The sequence below is a fragment of the Euleptes europaea genome, chromosome 6 (assembly GCF_029931775.1).
Source record: "Euleptes europaea isolate rEulEur1 chromosome 6, rEulEur1.hap1, whole genome shotgun sequence".
NCBI lineage: Eukaryota > Metazoa > Chordata > Lepidosauria > Squamata > Sphaerodactylidae > Euleptes > Euleptes europaea.
In genome coordinates this window covers 68,235,032-68,255,686 of record NC_079317.1, presented here as the reverse complement: position 1 = coordinate 68,255,686, position 20,655 = coordinate 68,235,032, and the positions used below count along the sequence as shown (strand labels likewise).

General features: G+C 42.6%; 1 protein-coding gene across 1 annotated transcript in view; it reads right to left on the bottom strand.

The window, feature by feature from the left end:
• Nucleotides 1–1,148: 1,148 nt before the first annotated feature.
• SLC1A2 (solute carrier family 1 member 2) overlaps nucleotides 1,149–20,655 on the bottom strand; it is a 48,937-nt gene continuing 29,430 nt past the window's right edge. Inside the window, exons 9-10 of the mRNA XM_056850878.1 lie at nucleotides 8,998–9,229; nucleotides 1,149–1,299 (exon numbers count right to left, since the gene is read on the bottom strand). Coding sequence (XP_056706856.1) covers nucleotides 1,225–1,299; nucleotides 8,998–9,229 — 307 coding nt within the window. The 3' untranslated portion in view covers nucleotides 1,149–1,224. The remainder of the gene's footprint in view (nucleotides 1,300–8,997; nucleotides 9,230–20,655) is intronic.

Below are 20,655 nucleotides of genomic sequence, written 5' to 3'. Positions count from 1 at the left end.
CTGCTGGATATTAAATGACATAGTTGAAATGAAATATAAAAAATTTTTCTTGACAAAATAATGTCAAATAAGTATCTGTAGGCAGAGTTATTCCAGAAGAACCTTACCTCCTTTCCAATCAATACGTGAGTAGTAAGATACTATTCACAGAGAGTTGTCTCGCCCAGCCAGCTGGACTGGAATATTAACAGCACTGTTCTTATCGTGGGCATCTTGGATACCACTAGATTCAAATACAGAGAGTTTCCACTTCTACGTGGCATTAGGATTGTGCCCAACTGGTGTGAATAGCATATTTCTTGGGATCAGTTATTGCTCTGAAAGCTGAATGGTCAAACACTATTTGTCTAGTTTCACAATCATAAACATTATGAGATGAATTAATTTCCATGAGCACAGATCAATGAAACCCGTTACATGTAGAGCCTCAGGAAGTTAATCCATTTCTGGGAACGGTGCACACATGCACCATGAAACTAGAAGCAGCTTTCTTCTCTCTTTCAAGTTTAAGAAAAGATTTACAGGTCACAGAACTGGGATGGGGACTGCTGGGCCCAAACTAAGAATCCCTGGTTGTATGCATCCATCAGACATGCATGGGGGTCTATGTCATGATGAATACATTTAGGACTGCAGTATAAAACAATCCATTTCAAGTTGGCTTAGAGAACATAGAATCCAAAATGCCACATGATATTAACAAAGCACATGTAAAACATTTACCGTGCTATATATCACAGTGCCACAATGATAACTGCGTTCAATATGCATTGAAGTGCTCATTCATATGTACAGCAGGATAAGAGGCGATGCAAATACTGAACGGCTTACACAATACTTAATGCTTGTTAGCCCAAGTCCCTGGAGCAAGTCGGTCATCTTGGCTTTATGATTTTTTTCCTTATTGCAGCATCTACATTCTCCGTGTCTTGAATGAGAAAGGGAAGCCCAGCAAAAATGTATTTCTAAAACCAACACAGTATCTTCCAGCTGCATCCGTTCGAATGGTAACACAAGTGAGACAGATGGTTATACAGTATTATTTGGCAAAGGTATTAAAGGAACAATGATTTTATGAGACCGTTTCTAAGTTAACAGTACTAAGTAGGCAGATATTTTTTGATGCAACATGAAAAGAGAAAAAAAATCAGGAATCTTAACATCAGCTTTTACCATCAGACAACTTTCAGGAATTATTAAAGATGAACATTGATTGTTCCTCTCTTATTTCTCGTGTTTCCAAGGTTCTTCTTCAACAGCATTGAAGTCTGCAGATTTGCCATTGGTTGCCAAGGTTACCTGCAAGGAATTACCATCAACATCTAACTTAAAGGTCAAGGCACTTTGGTAGGGGAAAAATCATGAATTAAACAGCAAATCAGAATATTTACAAGATTTACATTAAATCCATGTGTGAATCTAACTATACATGTAAATCTGTTTGTATTTTGTACTGAATCAGTTCTGCCCTTTCAATTTTTTTGTGATCTGTAGAAAGGACATAGAATTACAAAAGCAGACAGTAAAGTACATAGAAATTAGACTTGTAATTCCATTGTGCATATGGATACATAAACAGAAAAAGGGTTACACAGTAACAAATGATAAGAACAACGTGGCAACAGCCAACTGTGTAGTGGGCACAAAGAAATAAATTACCAAACAACAGATGATACAAGTATGTTATTGTGTCTTTAACAACGTAAATGCATCAAAGGTAAATGTCTCAAATCTTCAAGAAGAGTTGCATAAATAACATGTCTTCCACAAATGTAAAACCTGCACAAACATAGGAATTGTGTTAATGTTTCAAACTGCAGTCAGAAGATGCAATGTTGTAATAAACATGGGAATTTATAAGTACTAAGTCATGTTGTACAGGTGGTAATTTATTTTTATGCCTTTATAATAGAGTGCTCTTTGGGAAACATTTTGTATGAGGAGAGACTTGAAGCCCACGTTGTTTTAGCATGTCCACAAAATAATATTGCACGAAATAAATATATCACTCCCTGGATAAAACAGCTAAAGACACTTTCTGAGAAGCGGATGCTGCGTTATCTGCTGTCAAATAGATCGATCAATTGTGTGAGAGATGTGGCAACTGTTCTCTTTATAGTATCAAGGAAAAATAATAATTTAATTTCCCTTTTTAAAGTGTGAAGTGGCTGATGGATAGCCAGTGGCTGTTAAATCTAGGGAAAGGAAAAGAGAGACTTGATGAAGATATTTGAAACGAGAAGATAGCGCTTTCCGTTGTCTTTTCCATTCAACTTTAGGAATTCCCATGTTTACTATAACATTGTATCTTCTGACTGCAGTTTGAAATGTTATTAAAATTTGTATGTTTGTGCAGGCTTCACATTTGTAGGAGACCTGTTATTTATGCAACACTTCTTGAAGATTTGAGACTTTTACCTTTGATGTATTTACATTGTTAAAGACACAATAACATATTTTATCATCCGTTGTTTGGCAATTTATTTCTTTGTGCCCATTACACAGTTGGCTGTTGCCACTTTGTTCTTATCATATGGATACACACACACATATACACGTATATATACATATGTGTGTGTGTGTGTTACGTTGTGTATGTTAAAGATGCAATTACAATCAAGTCAAAGAATTCTTCTCAAGATTGCATTTTATACACAAACCTGCAATGGACATATATCAGAGCCTCAGCTGAAGTTTCACATTTCAAAGTTAACTTGATAATAATAGTGGAAGACCAATTATGGTCACTCATTCCATGGGAAATACTGGCTAGTAAGCAACATCTCAGCAGTCAATATTTTTGAAAACCAGCCACATATATCAGCTATCTATTGAAGATGCACTATACATGACTGGGTGAGCCAAAATGGCTATTATATTTGTCAGACTGGGCAGAAATAAACTGGACCTTTACACAGTAAGGGTGCCTTTCCACTTATTCTAAATGGATTCCCATTATCACCTAGCTTACCTTCCATGTTCTGACCTCAGCTTCACATGAAAACTTAAAGACAGGATTGATATTCCACATGATGGATGCATGGAAGCATTGGGACATGAAGACATGACAAAATGCATCTACGTCTGAAAACAAAGCCAGCCTTTTTCTTAATTATAAAGGGAAACACATGCATTACAAAGAACGATACACACATTTGGAGCTGAAATTATAGGTTAATTTACAAAAGAAATAATGTGAAACATGATTAAAAAAAAAACACAGACAAAAATCCATGCAATAACAAGTTAACAGTCTCTTATATATTATACATTGATGAAGTGCAAACTAGGAAGCCATGCAGAATATATTACTGGTAATGAAATATTATTGTATTAGTAACTGGGTTTTTTAAAAAACCTGACCAGAGTTGTAGCAAACGTCTCCTCCCCTATCTGCATTTTTTGCATTCATACATACTTCTCAGTGCTACTTCACATGTATCAAAGTCAATGAGAACTATTTAGACAAATTTTTAAAAGTTTTACATTACTTTTATTTAATTGGAAGAGATGGAGCAGTTTTAAGCCTCAATCTGGCAAGCACTTAATTTGGGCTGGATCCCTGCTAATTATTTTTAAATTATGGAGCTACTTAAATGACCATACTTAAAATGAAAAAACATTTGGCATGTGCCTAACCTAAAGAAGAACCTACTCGTAGTGCCACAACTGTGGTGTAACATTGATAAATGTATGAAATCAGTCTCTCATGATGTTATTAGTCACATGCATAACATTCAATGTATGACATGACCTGTGTGAGAGAGCACTCCTCCAATTCAGAAACCCAATATGGGACAGAGCCATCAAGGTTCATCTCCTCTGGTTTACCAACTGGTATTTAGAAATATCAATTTCAGGAAGTGAGCCAAATGGCCACCCAGCTGAAATAGGAGTTAACATGCAAATGGTCACGTCAAGCCCCTGACACACAGCTGATTGTGTCAACTTGCATCTGTATGTTAATTTAAAGAAAGCATTGATTCCCAAAAGACAATTCAATCTGCTAATTTCTCCAGTCAGGCCCAGGCTAGTCATTGTTAATAGGACCAATCCTGGATTTCATTTGGCTGGTACACGCCATTTATACATGGGTACTATCACTCACGTTTGGCCCAGTCTGTCTCGGTTGTTCCTTGGAGTTATGCATGAGTTTTCCATCCATTAGAGATGATCTTGCTGCCAGCCCTCACAAATCCCGGGACTTCCCGTTCCTCTGTTAACCTGATTCTTCCCTCTCTCCTGAGCTCAGCCCAGGTGAAATTCACATGCATAAGTTAAAGCACAGGACACACAGGCTTGGTTTCTCTCACAGCCAATTATAAAGCAGCATGTAAAGAGGCGGGGATTCAAATGCTTCCTGGGAGCTATTTCTGAGCAGAAGAAAGACTTTTTAAAACCAATGCTTGGACTCTCCCCCCCCCCACCCTTTCAGATTGCTTTGTTTTTTGTTCTTAAAAGGCTTTTTTATGCAGCAATTGGGTTTTGGGGGGATTTTCTCTCACAGTAAACGCTACAAAGTAAGCCAATTACAAAGCAGCATTTAAAGGGGCGGGGTCTTGATTTGAACTTGGAGACTATTCGTGCATAGATTTCCAACAGGGAAGTGTGGGTTTGGGTTGCCAGGTGCCTGGTGGTGGTGGGCAAACCCCCGGCAATTTGCCCCTCTGCCCGCCGACCACCTGAGGGTCAGCGGGCAAATGTGCATGTGCGCCGGCACGAGGGGCCTTGCGAGGGGCCTTTTTCTCTCTGTTTGAGTGGTAAAAGGCCGCTTTACCACTCAAACTAAGAGGAAAAGGCCCCTCTTAGACAGCGTTCGCACGCATGCGTGCAATTGCGCCCACAGCCCCAAAGCCTCCTGATGGAGCAGAGGAAGGACCTGGTAAGCCTAGTGTGTGTCCAGCGAACAACGAACCTCAGGTAAAACTCCCATGCATAAACGACCAGTTTCCTGAAGTTCACCCCACTCTTGGTCAGGAAAATTCTTGTTATGGTACTTTCTTAAACCAAGTTATTTGCACAGTGGATTATACAGAAACAATAGCATTTGCATAGAGATGATCCAATGTGACATTTAAAACAAAGCAAAGATATGCCAGGTGAGTTCAAGAGCCTCCAGATTGGGAAGTGGTACACAACACATGGGTGTCTGTACAATGTGTCACAGAAAGCAATAATCTATAAAAACAGTGGATTGACGTCTTACTCAGAATCAGAGATGTTGGTGAAGTGAAGGAAAGTACTTTCTTTCCCCCCTGTAACTTTAATTAGAAATGTCTCATAGTTTCCTCTTTACTTTATTACATTCCAATCATAACTACTGTTTGCTCTGAAATAAACCTGGTTGGGTTAGATCCTACCAATTTTTTCCACTGGTAAAAGAAGGAGGTGCCCTTTCTAAACACACAAAAAAGGACAGGACAGGGTATGAAGGTGGACAAACGCCATGTGTGGTCTGGGGGCTGCAGTGAGGGGAATCAGGCATGATCATGCAGAAGAGGTGGTAGGATCCAACTCACTGATTCCAATATGACTGGTTACCTAATATGTATGCATAGGATTTCAGTCTTTGTCTGCCATTTTCATAAATGAGTAGACCACAATGCACTGGGAAGTTCTCCCGAGCAAGCCACATTGGAATGCATAGCTCCTATGAAGCTCCTACTTGTTTCAATTAGAGCTGCACTCAAAAACTTGATGGTGGATTGTGACCTTTGTGTTTCAAAATCCTTTGCTGAATCGGTGGCTTTACCCAGTCCTGTTCCTAAGCAGAAATCTAATTGAGAGGGAACAGCATCCGTCCACAAGGAAAAAGAATGCTTAGCAATTGTGGGGTCCATACCATTTGAAACCATATCTATGGGGAAGAAAGTTTATTCTTTGCAGAGACCACTCCCCTCTAAGTTGGCTGAATAACGTCAAGAGCACAACGGCAGTTTATTAAGGTGGAGCTTGACACTCCAGGACTTTAACTTTGACATTATTCATCTGACAGAATGTGAAAATGTGGTTGCAGATGCTTTGTCTAGATAATGCTGAAACAAGGTCCAAAAACAAAAGAAAAAGGAGAAGAGTTGGTTTTTATATCGAGCTTTTCTCTAAGTTTAAGGAATCTCAAAGCAGCTTACAATTGCCTTCCCCTCCCCACAACAGACACCTTGTGAGGTAGGTAGGGCTGATAGAGTCCGGAGAGAATTGTGAATAGCCCAAGGTCACCCAGCAGGCTTCATGTGGAGAAGTGGGGAATCAAACCCAGGTCTCCAGATTAGAGTCTGCCACTTTTAACCACTACACCACACTGGCTCTCAAGAACAGTGGCATAAAAAAATAAGCCAGTGGGAAGCTGTGGAACCTCTGGGAAAGGGTGTGGGGAGGAAGAGAAAAAGTGGGTTATCACCCCAGAAAGGGCTTTGGTAAGCTACAGAGAAACAGGGGAAACAACTAGGAGATTAGTTAGATAGTGAGGCTCTGCCTGGTGAAGGAAAAGAACGCAGACATCTATAGTATAGGTACACAGTGGTCAGGGACCATTAGAAAGGCAGGAATAGAGTAGGTATTCTGTGTTATCTTAGGGTAAGAGTGGGTTAGTGACTTGTGAGGGGACTGAGCCAAGCAAAACCTGTTTCAATAAGCTGAGACACTTGGGCTTAGAAGAGTTGATATTTATACCCCACATTCCTCTATCTTAAGGAGTTTCAGGTCATTTATGCATGGGTACTTTGAATCACATTCACCCCCAGACTGACTCGGTTCTCCCTTGGAGTTACACATGATTTTTTCATCCCTCAGAGTTCACTTCGCTCTCACCCCATGCTTTTCTTGGGTTTTGCCAATGCTGTTTTGCCACAGATTTAAAGTCTGCTCCTAGATCAACTCAGTTCAAATTGTAGCCATTTGTGTGCATAAGGCATAAGTCATTCTGGGTTTTTCCCTCATCCTCCAGCCAGCGCAGTGCACAGGAGTTGTGGGCCGGGATGAAAGGGGTGGGGAGGAAGAGAGTGTTTGCATGCTCAGGAACCAACATAGCCACCTGATCCCCCTTCCGTATAGCGTCTTCTCTAGTCAGTTTCAGTAGCGAATGGAGATTCCCCCCCATAGCTGCCAGCATTTGCAGACTCCGGAAGAACAGTCGCCTGATTTCCCCCCTCCCCCAATCAGGATTATCAAGAGGACACAAGCTATCTATGAGGCTGCTTGTTTTGGCAGATTAACAGTAGGTTCCTTTATGTTTGGGACTCCAGGAAACCCCGGGAAGCCATCTTAAGAGACTGAAGAAATAAGCAGCCATGTGGCTGCTTACTTCTCTGGCCCCCCCTCTGCCATTTTTTCCCTTTGGAAATGCTAATTTATCGCTAAACCGCTAAATATATAAATAAAAATGAAGAGAGAGGCAGCTGAGGGAAGATCTGGTGCTCCCTCTCCCCACCATTTGGGTAATGAGTTTTTATTTTTATTTATACATTTAGTTATTTAGTGATAAATTAGAATTTCCAAAGGGGAAAAAAACAGGCAGAGGATGGCCGGAGAAGTAAGCAGCCATATGGCTGCTTATTTCTCCAGTCCCTGTTAAGACTTGGAAGTGGTCTACTTGTTAGTAAGCACCATGTTATTCAATGGGGCTTACTCCTAGGAAATCATAGGAGACAGGTAGCTGAGCTCTAGGCTGCAGCGCTGGCTTCCCCCCCTTTTGTGAAAGCATTTCAGAGTTCCCACTCATTGGGGCAGAGGGGAGCTGGCGGGGGTGGTGGTGGTGATGTTTTTCTAACACTACAGCCAATTACAAAGCAGCATTTGCAAGGGGCAGGGACTCAGACGCTCCAGATTTTTGCTGGTGATTCTGCAATACAAAAATGTACTCCTGATATTCCAGGATTTTCTTTGGGGCAAACAATCACCATGATTAGGATTTTGAGAATTCGGATCAGAAAAGTAAGGGTCAAGAGAGCGTCGAACCCACATTAAAATTCCCATGCATAAATGGCCACAAAGCAGCTTACAATCACCTTCCCTTCCCCTCTCAACAGACACCTTGTGAGGTAGGAGGAGCTGAGTGCGTTCTGAGAAAACTGCGGCTAGTCCAAGGTCACCCAGCAGGCTTCATGTGGATGAACGGGGAATCAAACCCGGTTCTCCAGATTAGACTCTGCTACACCATGCTGGCTTTAGGGAAAAGTTCCAAGTGAAATATTTTTTTCTCTCTCTCTCTCTTTTTCTCTTTCCTTCTCTCTGGCAGGTTCAGCCTGTCATTTCAGTTAAGCTGTGAGTGTGTGAAATTGTAAATGTTCTAAAGCAGACCTTCTGCTATCCTTTTGAGCCCTTCTAAAGAAGAGGAAATAAATGTATTCCTTTGGTTGTGAAACAAATATTGGTATGGATCACTCCGGGGGAAGGGAGATGGTGGAGGGGAAGTAATAGAAATTATCTCAGACTCTATTCTGCCTCCCCATGCTTCCTTTGTAATAGCAGCATGTAATCCAGCACAGTTATTTGTTAACATTGCCTCAGTGACCACTCGCAACCCACGTCATAACTAAAATCAACTCAATCACTGCTACTGGAAAGATTTAGAAGGGGGCCCCTTCTCATTTAGATTTTTTTCAGGAGATAAATACACCTAGCCCTGTTGCCATAGGGTCTGTTTTACACCCTTGCCAATAACTCCACATTTGCTCAATTAGAGGAAGTGCTTGTTTGCCTCTGGGATGTCAATGAATGCCAAAACAGATTATGACACTATATTCTCTCTTTTCACCTGCCCTAATATACTGTGCAACGGCATGTTATTTGTAAACATCATGCGCAAAAGCAGTTTAAACAATGCTGGGGGGAAAAACTTTAAACCAAGTCAATGTGCACAACATCAGGTGTCCAGTGAAGTCACATTATTAGTGAGAAATTAAAAAATAATTACATGCAGGTAAAAAAATAAATAAAGGAAGGAAGATGAAGTGCTGCTGGCTAGATGCAGGTCTCAATATCCATAAATGTGAACGGTACCTTGCATTCATCTATTATGACAGAGTTGTGAGCTGTATAAACACATTGATTTGAACTGTTTTCCTTGTGGTTTTTAAGGTCATCATAAATTGACTGAGTTTTTGTCATTTCAATATCTTCAAGTCCTCTGTGATGGGAATCTAAGTCGTCCAACTCTGCCTTAGACAGATGATAGATAATGCCAGCTCCATATGAGTCTCCTACAACATTGACTGATGTTCTCATTCGGTCCCTGTGAGAAAGGGAGGAAAAACACAACATATGAAAGCTTTGAAGCAAAGAAAAGCCAGATTATAGTGTGAGTGTCTGGAGATCCTACTGTGTGAACAACAAAAGGATAAGAATTTAATGAAAGTTTCATGTCATAGTGGTTTTTGCTTTTATTTATTTTCTGTTCAAAATGTTAAAAAATGTTAAGTCAAGAGATCTAGCAATTTGCATGGCTGTGATTCTACTAAATTAAAACCCGACTAATCTTGCTGTTCTTAACAATCCTTGGTAAAGCTTACCATTCTCTTTTTACAAAGAAATCCCAATACAATGCAATAAAAAAAATCTGCAATACCTCAATGTTATTGAGGGACCTGACGGTATTCATCCTAGAGTTCTTCAAGAACTCAAATGGGAAATTGCTGAACTTCTAACAAAGATATGTAATATGTCCCTTCGATCAGCCTCTGTACCAGAGGACTGGAGAATGGCCAATGTAACACCCATTTATAAAAAAGGTTCCAGGGGGGACCCAGGAAATTACAGGCCAGTTAGCTTAACGTCTGTTCCGGGTAAATTAATGGAAAGCATTATTAAAGATAGAATTGTCAAGCATATGTCAAGACATGATAGAGGTCTATAAAATTATGCATGGCTTGGAGAGAGTGGACAGGGAGAAGTTTTTCTCCCTCTCCCATAATACTGGAACACGGGGTCATCTGCTAAAGCTGGAGGATGAGAGATTCAAAACAGATAAAAGGAAGTATTTTTTCACACAACGCATAGTTAAATTGTGGAACTCTCTGCCCCAGGATGTGGTGGTGGCTGCCAGATTGGAAGGCTTTAAGAGGGGAGTGGACATATTCATGGAGGAGAGGGGTATTCATGGCTGTTAGTTAGAATGGATATTAGTCATGCTGCATACCTATTCTCTTTAGTATCAGAGGAGCATGCCTATTATTTTGGGTGCGGTGGAACACAGGCAGGATGGTGCTGCTGTACTCATCTTGTTAGTGGCTTCCTAGAGGCACCTGGTTGGCCACTGTGTGAACAGACTGCTGGACTTGATGGGCCTTGGTCTGATCCAGCAGGGCCTTTCTTAAGTTCTTATGTTCTTATTTTATCTTAGCAACAAAGCTTGTGATAAACGTAGCTGGTTTGCCCATAGAAAAATTCCCGAAACAACAGAGTAATGCTTTTTATTAAGACCAATGAGCCATCACAATATTGATGACGTAGGCTGCAACCCCAAAAAACACTTCCCTGGGAGTAAGCCCCACTGAATAAAATGGAACTAGCTTCCAAGTAGACCTCTTTAGGATTGTTCCCTGAAAATATCATCCATGTAGCCACCATGGGGAACAGTATTATTTATTGATTGATTTAGATTTATATCCCGCCCTATATCCCGGCCAATTTATTCTAAATAAAGCTCTTTGTCTATTATGTAGGATCATCTGTTAGTCAGAAGGTCTTCCAGGATGAGCCCACATGATCCCCCCCCCCCCGCCAAATCCTCCTATAGCTGATTGGTTATGCCATGCTTGATTTTTGAATCCTTTCTTTTTGGGGTAGATCATTTTTATCAAAGCAGCACATTATGTCCGGACAGCTTATTTAAAGTGAACAGACAAAGAGAACACTTCCAAACTGGTCTAAGCAATCCCACTCAAGTCTATCCAGTGGGCCTTACTCCCAAGAAAGTGTTCTTTTGATTGCTGCACTGTTAGGCTACAATTTTATTCACAGTATGGTAAGACATCACTGGGATTTACTTTCAAGTAAATATGCACAAGATAGAGTTGCATGATCCTCAAAGGCATAATCAATATGGTCAACTAATTAATCAGACCAGGTTAATAATCTGATTATGTGTCTGGATAGATAAAAATTAGGTTGAACCACCACAATGAGTTTTATTTAACCAAGCTGTTTAAGAATCAGGCTCCTGCCCCAGCAAATAAATGAGACCCACCACCATCAGAGCGGCATTTTAAATGCAGATTAGGTTAGAATCCCTTCCTGAGAAAAAAGGAATGGGAAACTGAAGAAAAGAAAGTTTCACTTACCTGTAACTGTTGTTCATCTGGTGGATCTTCTATGCAGTAACACATTGGGGGGACTGCGCAGGCCAGCCACGGATAAGATTTGTCAGCTTCTAGCAAAATCGAAAGTGAGAGTGCTCCCCGTCCCCTCAGGGCATGCCGCCTTCCCGCCCATTGGTCACATGACCCAAGGGGGAGGGAGCACTCTTCCCTCCAGTTCTCCAACCTGCCGCCACGGAACCAACCACTTGTCTAGCGGAGAGGTCCCACAGCGGGGAAGGATGGAGGGATGTGTGCCTGCATAGAAGATCCACCAGATGAACAACAGTTACAGGTAAATGAAACTCTGTTTTCATCTGCGTGGCTTCTATGCAGTCCCACATTGGAAGAGTAGCAAGCTTGGTTGCCCGGATGGGGGTGTGGGACAGTCACCGAAACAATGGCTGCAAGACGGCACGTCTCACTGCTGCCTCTCTAGATGAAACCACATCGACCGCATAGTGCTTCATGAAAGTAGAAGGGGTTGACGACGTCGCCTCTCGACAGATGTCTCGGAGGTCGATTTTAGACGAAAAGGCGACAGAGGCAGCGTAAGCTCTTGTGGAGTGTGCCTTGATCGTGTCTGGGCAATCTACATGTGCTCTCTCATAAGACAGTCTAATGGCTGAGGTAATCCACCTGGACAGGGTCTGCTGGGAGGCTCGGTGACCCTTACGGTGGTCGCTACAGCATATTACTGTTTTCCCTGAAAGCAAGGTTCGTTGTAATAAGAAGGGAGGGCCCTCCGTACATTTAAAAGTATAGAGCCCTCTCCACATCGGAAGAAGGGGTCTGCAATAACACGGGTAAGACGATACCTTGTGTAGAAGAAAGCTCGGGTTTCAACACCACTTAATCAGCGTGAAACTTAGTAAACGGTGAGGAACGACAAGAGCCATTAAATCTCTGACATGACTGGCCGAGGTGATTGTGACCAGACAGGCAGTCTCATAGGTATAGCAAAGAGAGGCCCCTGGTGGCCAAAGGCTCAAACAGTGTTTCATGAGTTGGCACAACCTGAAGGGAAAGCTCCACTGAGGAACAGGTGGAGATACCCTGGGATAGAGGTTGATATGTCCCCTTAAAAAAACTTCTGTGAGTCTGGGTGTGAAAAAAACCCAGAAAAGAGAGTCCAACGCAGTGTGAAGGGCCGAGCAGTAGTCGAGGGATTGAACAGTCCAGCATCGTTAAACATACGAGGTAGTCAAAAATTGAGAACAGGAGAGAAGCAGCTCCGGACAAACCATTGTCAGCAGCTCACAGGGAAAAACGTTTCCGCTTGGCATCAAGAAAAACGTCTCGTGGACAACTTAATGGGGTGCAGCAGCACCTAAGCCACCCTATCTGACCATAGATTACATAGAATTCTTCATGCTGCCAGCTTGATTCTGGAAGGAATGTGAGAAATATCTTGAGGAGGAACAGTACTACCTTGAGTCAGGGCATTAGAATCGTGAACTGAGATCACCTGGGCTGGATGGTGCCACCAGGATGCCACTTGTCCTGTCTGTCCAGATCTTGACCAGAACCTTGCCCAGCAAGGGGAAAGGGAAGGGGGGGAATCGACCAAGTCATTTGGAATGCATCCCCCATGGAGCCTGGGCTCTCCCCCGCTCTTGAGCACAATTGAGGACACGCTGAATTGTGCTGAGTCACAAGAGATACATTTGTGGGGTGCCCCAGATGAGGAAGAGATAACAGAGACAACGTGAGTCTACAGTGAGTTTGTGACAATCGTCAGGATGATAACTTACGAAGTCTACGAGAATGTTACTCGTGCGATGTGAATGGCAGTGACAGTAGAGCCATGTGTTATGGCCAGTCCCAGACTGGAATGGCTTCTGTGCACAGCAAGTGGACCTTGTGTCACCCTGTTTGTGATGGGCGGTGCTGTCCGTTGTGACCTGAACATGTCGATCCTCGAGGACCCCTGCAAAGGAACAGAGAGCAAGCCTAATAGAATGAAGCTCAAGAAAGTTAATGTGCAAGGTAGACTCTTGAGCAGGCCATACACCATGGGCCTTAAGAGCTGTACAATGAGCTCCCCATCCTGATAAGGAGGTGTCAGGAACAAATGAGCCTGTGCAGCAGGTGTTTGAAAAGGCAACACTGGCCAAGAGGACCATCAGTCCAAAGAGGCAATAACCGATGTAGGGATAGACAGCTCTTTGTATTGAGGGTCAATGTTCAGCTGGAATGCTGTCAGAAAACCGAGTGTGCAAGGGGAACAACCGCAGACGAGCAAAGACAACAACTGCAGTGGAGAAAGCCATGAGTCTCAAGTAGTGAATTTTAGGGGTCGTTTGGAACCTTGTCTAGAACAGGTTAACTAACTTTCAAATGGAGCGTATTCCCTGTATTAGAAGGTAAGCTCTAGCTGTGGCCAAGTGCAAGTGGTTACCATGAATCTATGGCCTTAGAAGAGGTCAATGGAGACTTTTATAGTTGACCAGGAGACCCAGGTCGGTTAGGACGGAAAATAAAAACTTCCGCCTGACTAGCAAAGGCAAGCTCTGAGTAACCGACTATTGGCCAGTCATCTAAGTAAGGAAAATGACACATGCCTGCAAGGCCAGGTGTGTAACTCCCACAAATAAGCACTTCATGAAGATGCAAGGTGCCGTAGCACAACCAAGGGCGAACTGCATATCCATAGTGCTTGCCCTTGCAGAGAAAACGCAACAGAGACTGCAGTCTTTGTGGATTGCAATGTGCAATATGCATCACGGCAAACCAGATCTGCTCATCTGGGAGTGGCAGGACCTTGGGTATTTAACATATGATCAACATATGAATTTGTGGATCTTGACAGCATCGTCTATTCCCCAGGTCTAGAGAGGGGGGCTCCCCCTCTTTTTGTCAACTAGGTAGAAATGGGAATAGTACCCGTAGTCCCAATCCTCAGAGGGGACCTCCCGGATGGCCCCTTTTCGTAGAAGTTCCCGAACCTCCTGTAGGAGTTGGGCGGGAGCCGGTGACGTAGTGCAAGCCGGAAAGAGGTAGGGAAGCAGCGACTCGAGCTCAATAAAGCATCCATGCTTTATCATTTTGAGAAGCGAATTACCATCAGTGATGGATGTCATATACTGTAACGATAAGATAACCGGTCTGTGAAAAGCACTTGAGCGTCTAGCTATGCCTGCTTAGGTTTGTAAGGCAGTTGAGAAATGGGCTAGGACCCTTCCTGGGTCTAGGTGTGCCCAAAAACTCTCTATCCTGCTGGGCAGAAGTGAGAATGGAGGTGGAAGGTACCTTGGTACCTGTATAGGCGGGATGGTTAAGACTGGCTGCCAAAGTATCTTGGCTATAAGCTGGCACAGTGGGGCGATGCCCAAGGACTTAGTGGTTATCCTTCTTGAGACGATCAAGAAAGGCATCGTTTAGTCGCTGAAGAGCGAAGTGCCCTCAAGGGGTGGTTTCCCAATACGCAACGGAGGTGCCCTCAAGGGCAAGGTGCTAGATACATGACTGAGTGTCATACGGAAGGGTGGGCTGGTTAAGTCAGAATGCCTCTGAAGGACTATGGACGAGGCCATTACCTTGCTGGAAGGGTCGACAACATGACGTGCCACAATAAACTGCTGTCTGTCGAAGGTCATGTTTATGCTCCAAGCAGTGTAGTGTGATGGGCGTTGATCCTCCGGTAGGGTACTAATTTGAGATGAAATTCCATCCCAGAGGGCATATTAATATCTGGCCATGATTGCCATGAAATAGAAATGTGAAGGCCAATGGAACTGGAAGTATAAACTTTTCTGGGTAAAGTCTCCAGTCTGTGTCCCTTAGCCAGACGGATCAATTCTACATATAATCTCACATCCACCGGAGGGGATGTGATTTAGTATCTCCTGCAATGTCCACAGGTGAGGGTTGCGAGGTGCGAAATTCCGAGTCAGAGACCTGAGTAGCAGTTGCATCGGACTCGGAATGGACCATATCCTTTAATGTAGAAGGAGATCTTGGTTGGAAGAGTCTCCAGGGGGATCTTTGCCTCAGCAACGTAGGCTCCGAGAGCGTAGGCGCCGAGAGGCCGTGAGCGCTAAGAGGCCGTGAGCGCCAAGAGGCAGTGGGTGCCGAGAGGCCGTGGGCTCCGAAAGGCCGTGGACGTCGAGAAGCCATAGGTGCCGAGAGGCTGTAGGCGCCGAGAGACCGTAGGCGCAGCTTGTCCAGAGTCGGAAGAGCAACACCCTTATGCGGCTGCAAAAGGAATTGAGTGTGGAGCTGTTGCTCATCCTGGGACCCGCTCTGAACAGGAGCAGAGGGGTTATCCAGGGAATCATGAGATATCCTCAAGCTCCATAGACATTGTCACTCGGCGCCAAGAGACATTGACGACGATGGCAGATGCCGAGGTGAGTTAGATGCCGATCGGTACCGAGGTGGTGCTGGCGCGGATCGGCGCCGAGGCGACTCCGCGTTCCGAGTGACGGGGGAAAGAAAACTTGTCCGGTTTTCACCAATTAGAGGTCCAAAGGGAGGATTTGTCTCGGCCAGACGTACTTCAGATGTCTTGCCGAGTTTCCGAACGGGGAATTTTCCTCAAGGTGGAGGTAACCTCGCCGAGGACTCCATGTAAAAGTGATCAGTCTGAGTCTTCAATGCCCTCTGAGTGATGTAGCACAGCTCTTACATGAGGAAGTCAGTTTCTCGGTGACAATCGGACTTAATTATTTCTTGAAGAGAGAAGACTTCATAGACTCCATAATGAAGAGAAGCTAAAGACACGTTCTCTCTCCATGGCGGCAGAAAGAGAATTGGAGGGGAGAGTTCTCCCTCCCCCTGGGTCATGTGACCATTGGGTGGGAAGGCTACATGCCCCAAGGGGAGGGGGAGCACTCTCACTTTCGATTTTGCTAGAAGCTGACAAATCTTATCCGTGGCTGGCCTGTGCCTGCGCAGTCCCCCCAATGTGGGACTGCATAGAAGCCACGCAGATGAACAATAATAATTTAAGATGAACCTTGAAATGACTAATCGAAATGCCTTTTTAAGATATTTCATTTCTTTTCAGAATCTGATGGGATCAAAATTCCATACCTAGGTTATCTGTTATTATTCAGAATGATGTACAATTATTTTCAAACTTTCTCCTTTGCATCTCTGCTTATTGTACTTCTGTTACGGAGGATAAACACACAGAAACTGACAGGATGATAGTTGGTATTCTGTGTGTGTTCTGTGAATGTGTGTCATGATGGAAATAGGTAGTGGGGCAGTTAAACTGCATATCCCTAGATCTTTTAACGGCCGGGGGGTGGGGAGGACTGGAAAAAACTAGGTAGTTTGCCGTTTTTCCTGCAAGTTGGGTTTTCCAGTTCTCCTGGAGAAAATGATAGTTTCAGAGGGCAAATTCTATGGTATACCACAGATTCTAGGAGAAATCCCTCCCCAAATTCCCCCTCCACAGATATCACCCCCAAATCTCCAGGAATTTATCAGGTCAGAGTTGGCAACCCTACTTTTCACCATACAAAAGACTATGATCTGGGATCATGGAACCTATATGTTTAAAAAAGCTGTGTGAGCTATAATAAGGAAGAGAACTGGATAAGAATGAGTGAAGAGCAGGCTGGATCTCAGCCTTCATTTCCCCAGTGTGATACTAAATTTGCAAGGATGACTGTATTTCAGCAAGTATTTTAGAAGATGAATCTGAACAAGTTACACAAGTCTGTTCATTGTAATCCATGTTCTCAAAGCATAAAATCTCTGTATTGGAGACCTTTCCTGTGACATTTGCTAAGCTTGTCAGCTTCCTCTTTTAAAAGTATACCATTCTTGGCTACCACTGATGACACTGGATTAATTCCAGCTGTTGGCAAATAGCACTGTTTTTTAAAATGCCGCTTCACATTTTGTCCACTTTGGAAGAACTGCAAGACATTAAAAAACTTTCAGAGACTTCCAAGTTTAAAAAAAAAAGAAAAAACCTTTCTATATCCTCCCTCTAAAGAGATCAGAAGATAAAATACATTCAGCATATTCTCCAGCTATGGCGTTTCAGTTACCATATTTATAACCCAAGACTCCAGCAATTTTGAGCCAAGATCTAAGCAATGTAAAAAAAAGAAGTAATTCCTTAAAACCTGCTTTTGTTAAACTGCTGATTTTCTAAGGTTTCTTCTCTAACATAATGGAGTAGCCATTTTTGCAAGATTTTCTTCATATTGAATTTGAAAAGCCATGATGCTACTCATTCTCTCTAAAGTGCTTCTAGCTTAAGCTACTTGTGTGTAAAGTGCCGTCAAGTCGCAGCCAACTTATGGCGACCCCTTTTTTGGGGTTTTCATGGCAAGAGACTAACAGAGGTGGTTTGCCAGTGCCTTCCTCTGCACAGCAACCCTGGTATTCCCTGGTGGTCTCCCATTCAAATACTAACCAGGGCTGACACTGCTTAGCTTCTGAGATCTGATGAGATCAGGCTAGCCTGGGCCATCCAGGTCAGGGCTAAGCTATTTACTCTATACATAATAGCACAAAATCTAAGGGTTTATAAACTGGATCTTTAAACAGTATTATGAGTTACTTCTTAGTTGCAAAATAAAGTAACTTCCTATGTGCTAGCAGTTCATGTGGCCATTGGGAGAAGGGTCCCCCCCCCCTCCAAACCAAGCTGATTTCCTTTAAGTCCATTTTGAATCATGGTACATGGAAACTGTTTTTGTGTTTAGGTTCATCATGTATTCTTTTAGTGCTCTTTCACTATCCCCAAACAACTAATCTAAGGAAATAATGAAGTTATTCACATGACCAGTCAGTGTGGATGTGTGATTCAAATTAGACAATTAAAAAAAATATGGTCCATGGAATGGATTATGAGACTGGAATCTAGACTTCTTGTCTCACAACAACCATCTATACATTTGGGAACATGGTGCAATCCTAAAAAAGATCACACTCTTCTAAACCATTTGACATCAACTGACTTAAAGGATGTAACTATATTTAAGATCCACTGTAAGTTATTACTCTTTACTCTCAGGGTTTGGGGTTAGTTTCTTTTGCCTATAAAATAGGCGTATAAGTGGTCTGTCTATGAGAAAAGTCCAGTAACACCTGACCTAAAAATCTAACAACATTTATTCCACCATGATGTGAGTCTAGGGTTGCCAACTTCCATGGTGGCTGGAAATCTCCCACTATTACAATTGATCTCCAGGCGACAGATATCAGTTTACCTGGAGAAAATGGCTGCTTTGTCAATTGGAATATATGGCATTGAAGTCCCTCCCCTCTCCAAACCCTGCCTTCCTCAGGCTCCACCCACAAAATCTTCCGGTATTTCCCAACCCAGAGCTGGCAACCCTAGGTGAGCCTTGCTACAATAGACTAGCACAGCTACCCCTCTGGAATTATCACGGAAGGCATTGCCAACAAGATCCTTTCATTTAAAAAAAAAAACTATTCACAAAAGGCCTTTTTATCTAAGGGGTGAAGTAACCTTCACAAGTAAAAAAGATAAAGAATTTATAGTATTTTGCCTTAAATGTACCATATAACTTATTTTATTATCTAGTCAATAAAAGCAGTAAAATTCAAATTAGTTTGAAATCAGCTTCAAGAAAAGTTGTGTGACTCAACTTGAAATAACTCTTACCTAACACTTAAGATATGGATTTATTGTTTTTCCACAGTATATGTCATCACAGTGTGTCATCAGATCCTCTTCAGGCTTGAACTGCCCCCACCCCCCACCCCGCTGCCTTGAGAACCTCCTGCTCTACTCATGAATTTTTTTTTTTTATAGAGGCAAATGTCATCACCTCAATTCACCACAGGAATTATTTTAGAGGACTTCTTCTTCTTCTTCTTTTTTACTACAACATTACTTAGTCTTACACTGAGCAGGACTGGATAACACTACAGTAAGCCCTTAGACCTGTCCTCTTTGCTTCTGCTGGGAAATTATGATTTGGTAGTCTGTCCATACAGGCAGGGCTTCTCTGTCAAGCAATTTATTTTAAGATGACATTTCCTTGAAACAACAAACAACCACATGCACTCATTTAACATCCGCCTACTAGCTGTAAGACTGCTTTTGCTCCAAGATAAACATTTATTCAAAATACAAATATGGGCCCATGCCATGGATCCTTATGTTTTCCTCCTGTTTTGAGTTATAACTTTATAAATATTGCTGCAACATGGAATATGTTCCCCCCCTTTTGTCAGCTCTACCTGCTGTTGAGCTCCATTCTGGTTTCTATATACAGCAGTGGTTTCTATATACCTAGATAAAGACATTGCATTTGAGCAACAACAGGCAGAATTGTATGCTAGCGATAACAACAGATAAATCATCACAATATATTCATTCCTGGGAATTGTTCAATATGCTATTGTAGAAGGCTGGAAGGAATCATCTTAATTATGCAGCTGATTAGGAACTTGGCAAGGAAGTGTAGACCAAAGAATGAAGTGCTGGGTCAAATATGTAGCTGTTCTGCAAAATCCACACTCCATGGGATGAAAAAGGGCCTATACAGACATCTGTCATTGCTAAAAAGACTAGCCTTTATAGATAAGGCAACATATGTGTGGGGGTTTTCATGGCAAGAGACTAACAGAGGTGGTTAAGGCAACATATAGACTAGACTATATGTATAAGCACATAATTACGACCATACCTGTGAAATGCAGACCTGGCACTCCTGTGAAGTCAGGATTATGGTATACTTTCTTAGTCCACTGGGGTAAATATGTACTTCTACAAATGATGTTCTGATGTGGTTGTGTCTCAGAGAATAACTAATATATGCAACATTGCATACATTTGGGATTGGAGCCAAATTGTCACTATTATGCCAACTTTGTACCATTCCACGAGGGCAAATAAATTCAGAATGTACGAGAGATGATTCTCCACAATGCAGACTAAAGTCTACTTTATATGTTACAAAGTCTTCATGGCTACCACAAGGAGTTTGAATCACAAGTTCATTGACAGTTCTGTGCTTCCCAGGAATGAATGGGCCTGATTTGGACTAGGATCATGGTGCAAGAGGAGAAGAAGCTTTAGCATCCTCTCCCATTCTGTTTCCCTGACATGAAATGGCCCAAGAGAATGCTATTTGCCCTGCTGTGGAAGTTTACATGTAGCCATCATTCCACATAAATTCCCCAGCAGGGCAAACAGTGACTTCCTGGGGCTCATTCAGGTTAGGAAAATTGTATAGTGGGAAAGGTGGAATGCACCATGGTCCTGACCAAAATGGGGTCCACACACACCCAGGAAGCATATGTAACATATGAATTGGCCTTGAAACAAGATATAAGAACTGTGAGTAGAAGTAGCTTGCATGCTTTCTCTCCGATCTTACAAACCGACACCAGAAACAATTCACCTGCATTTACCAGAATGCTC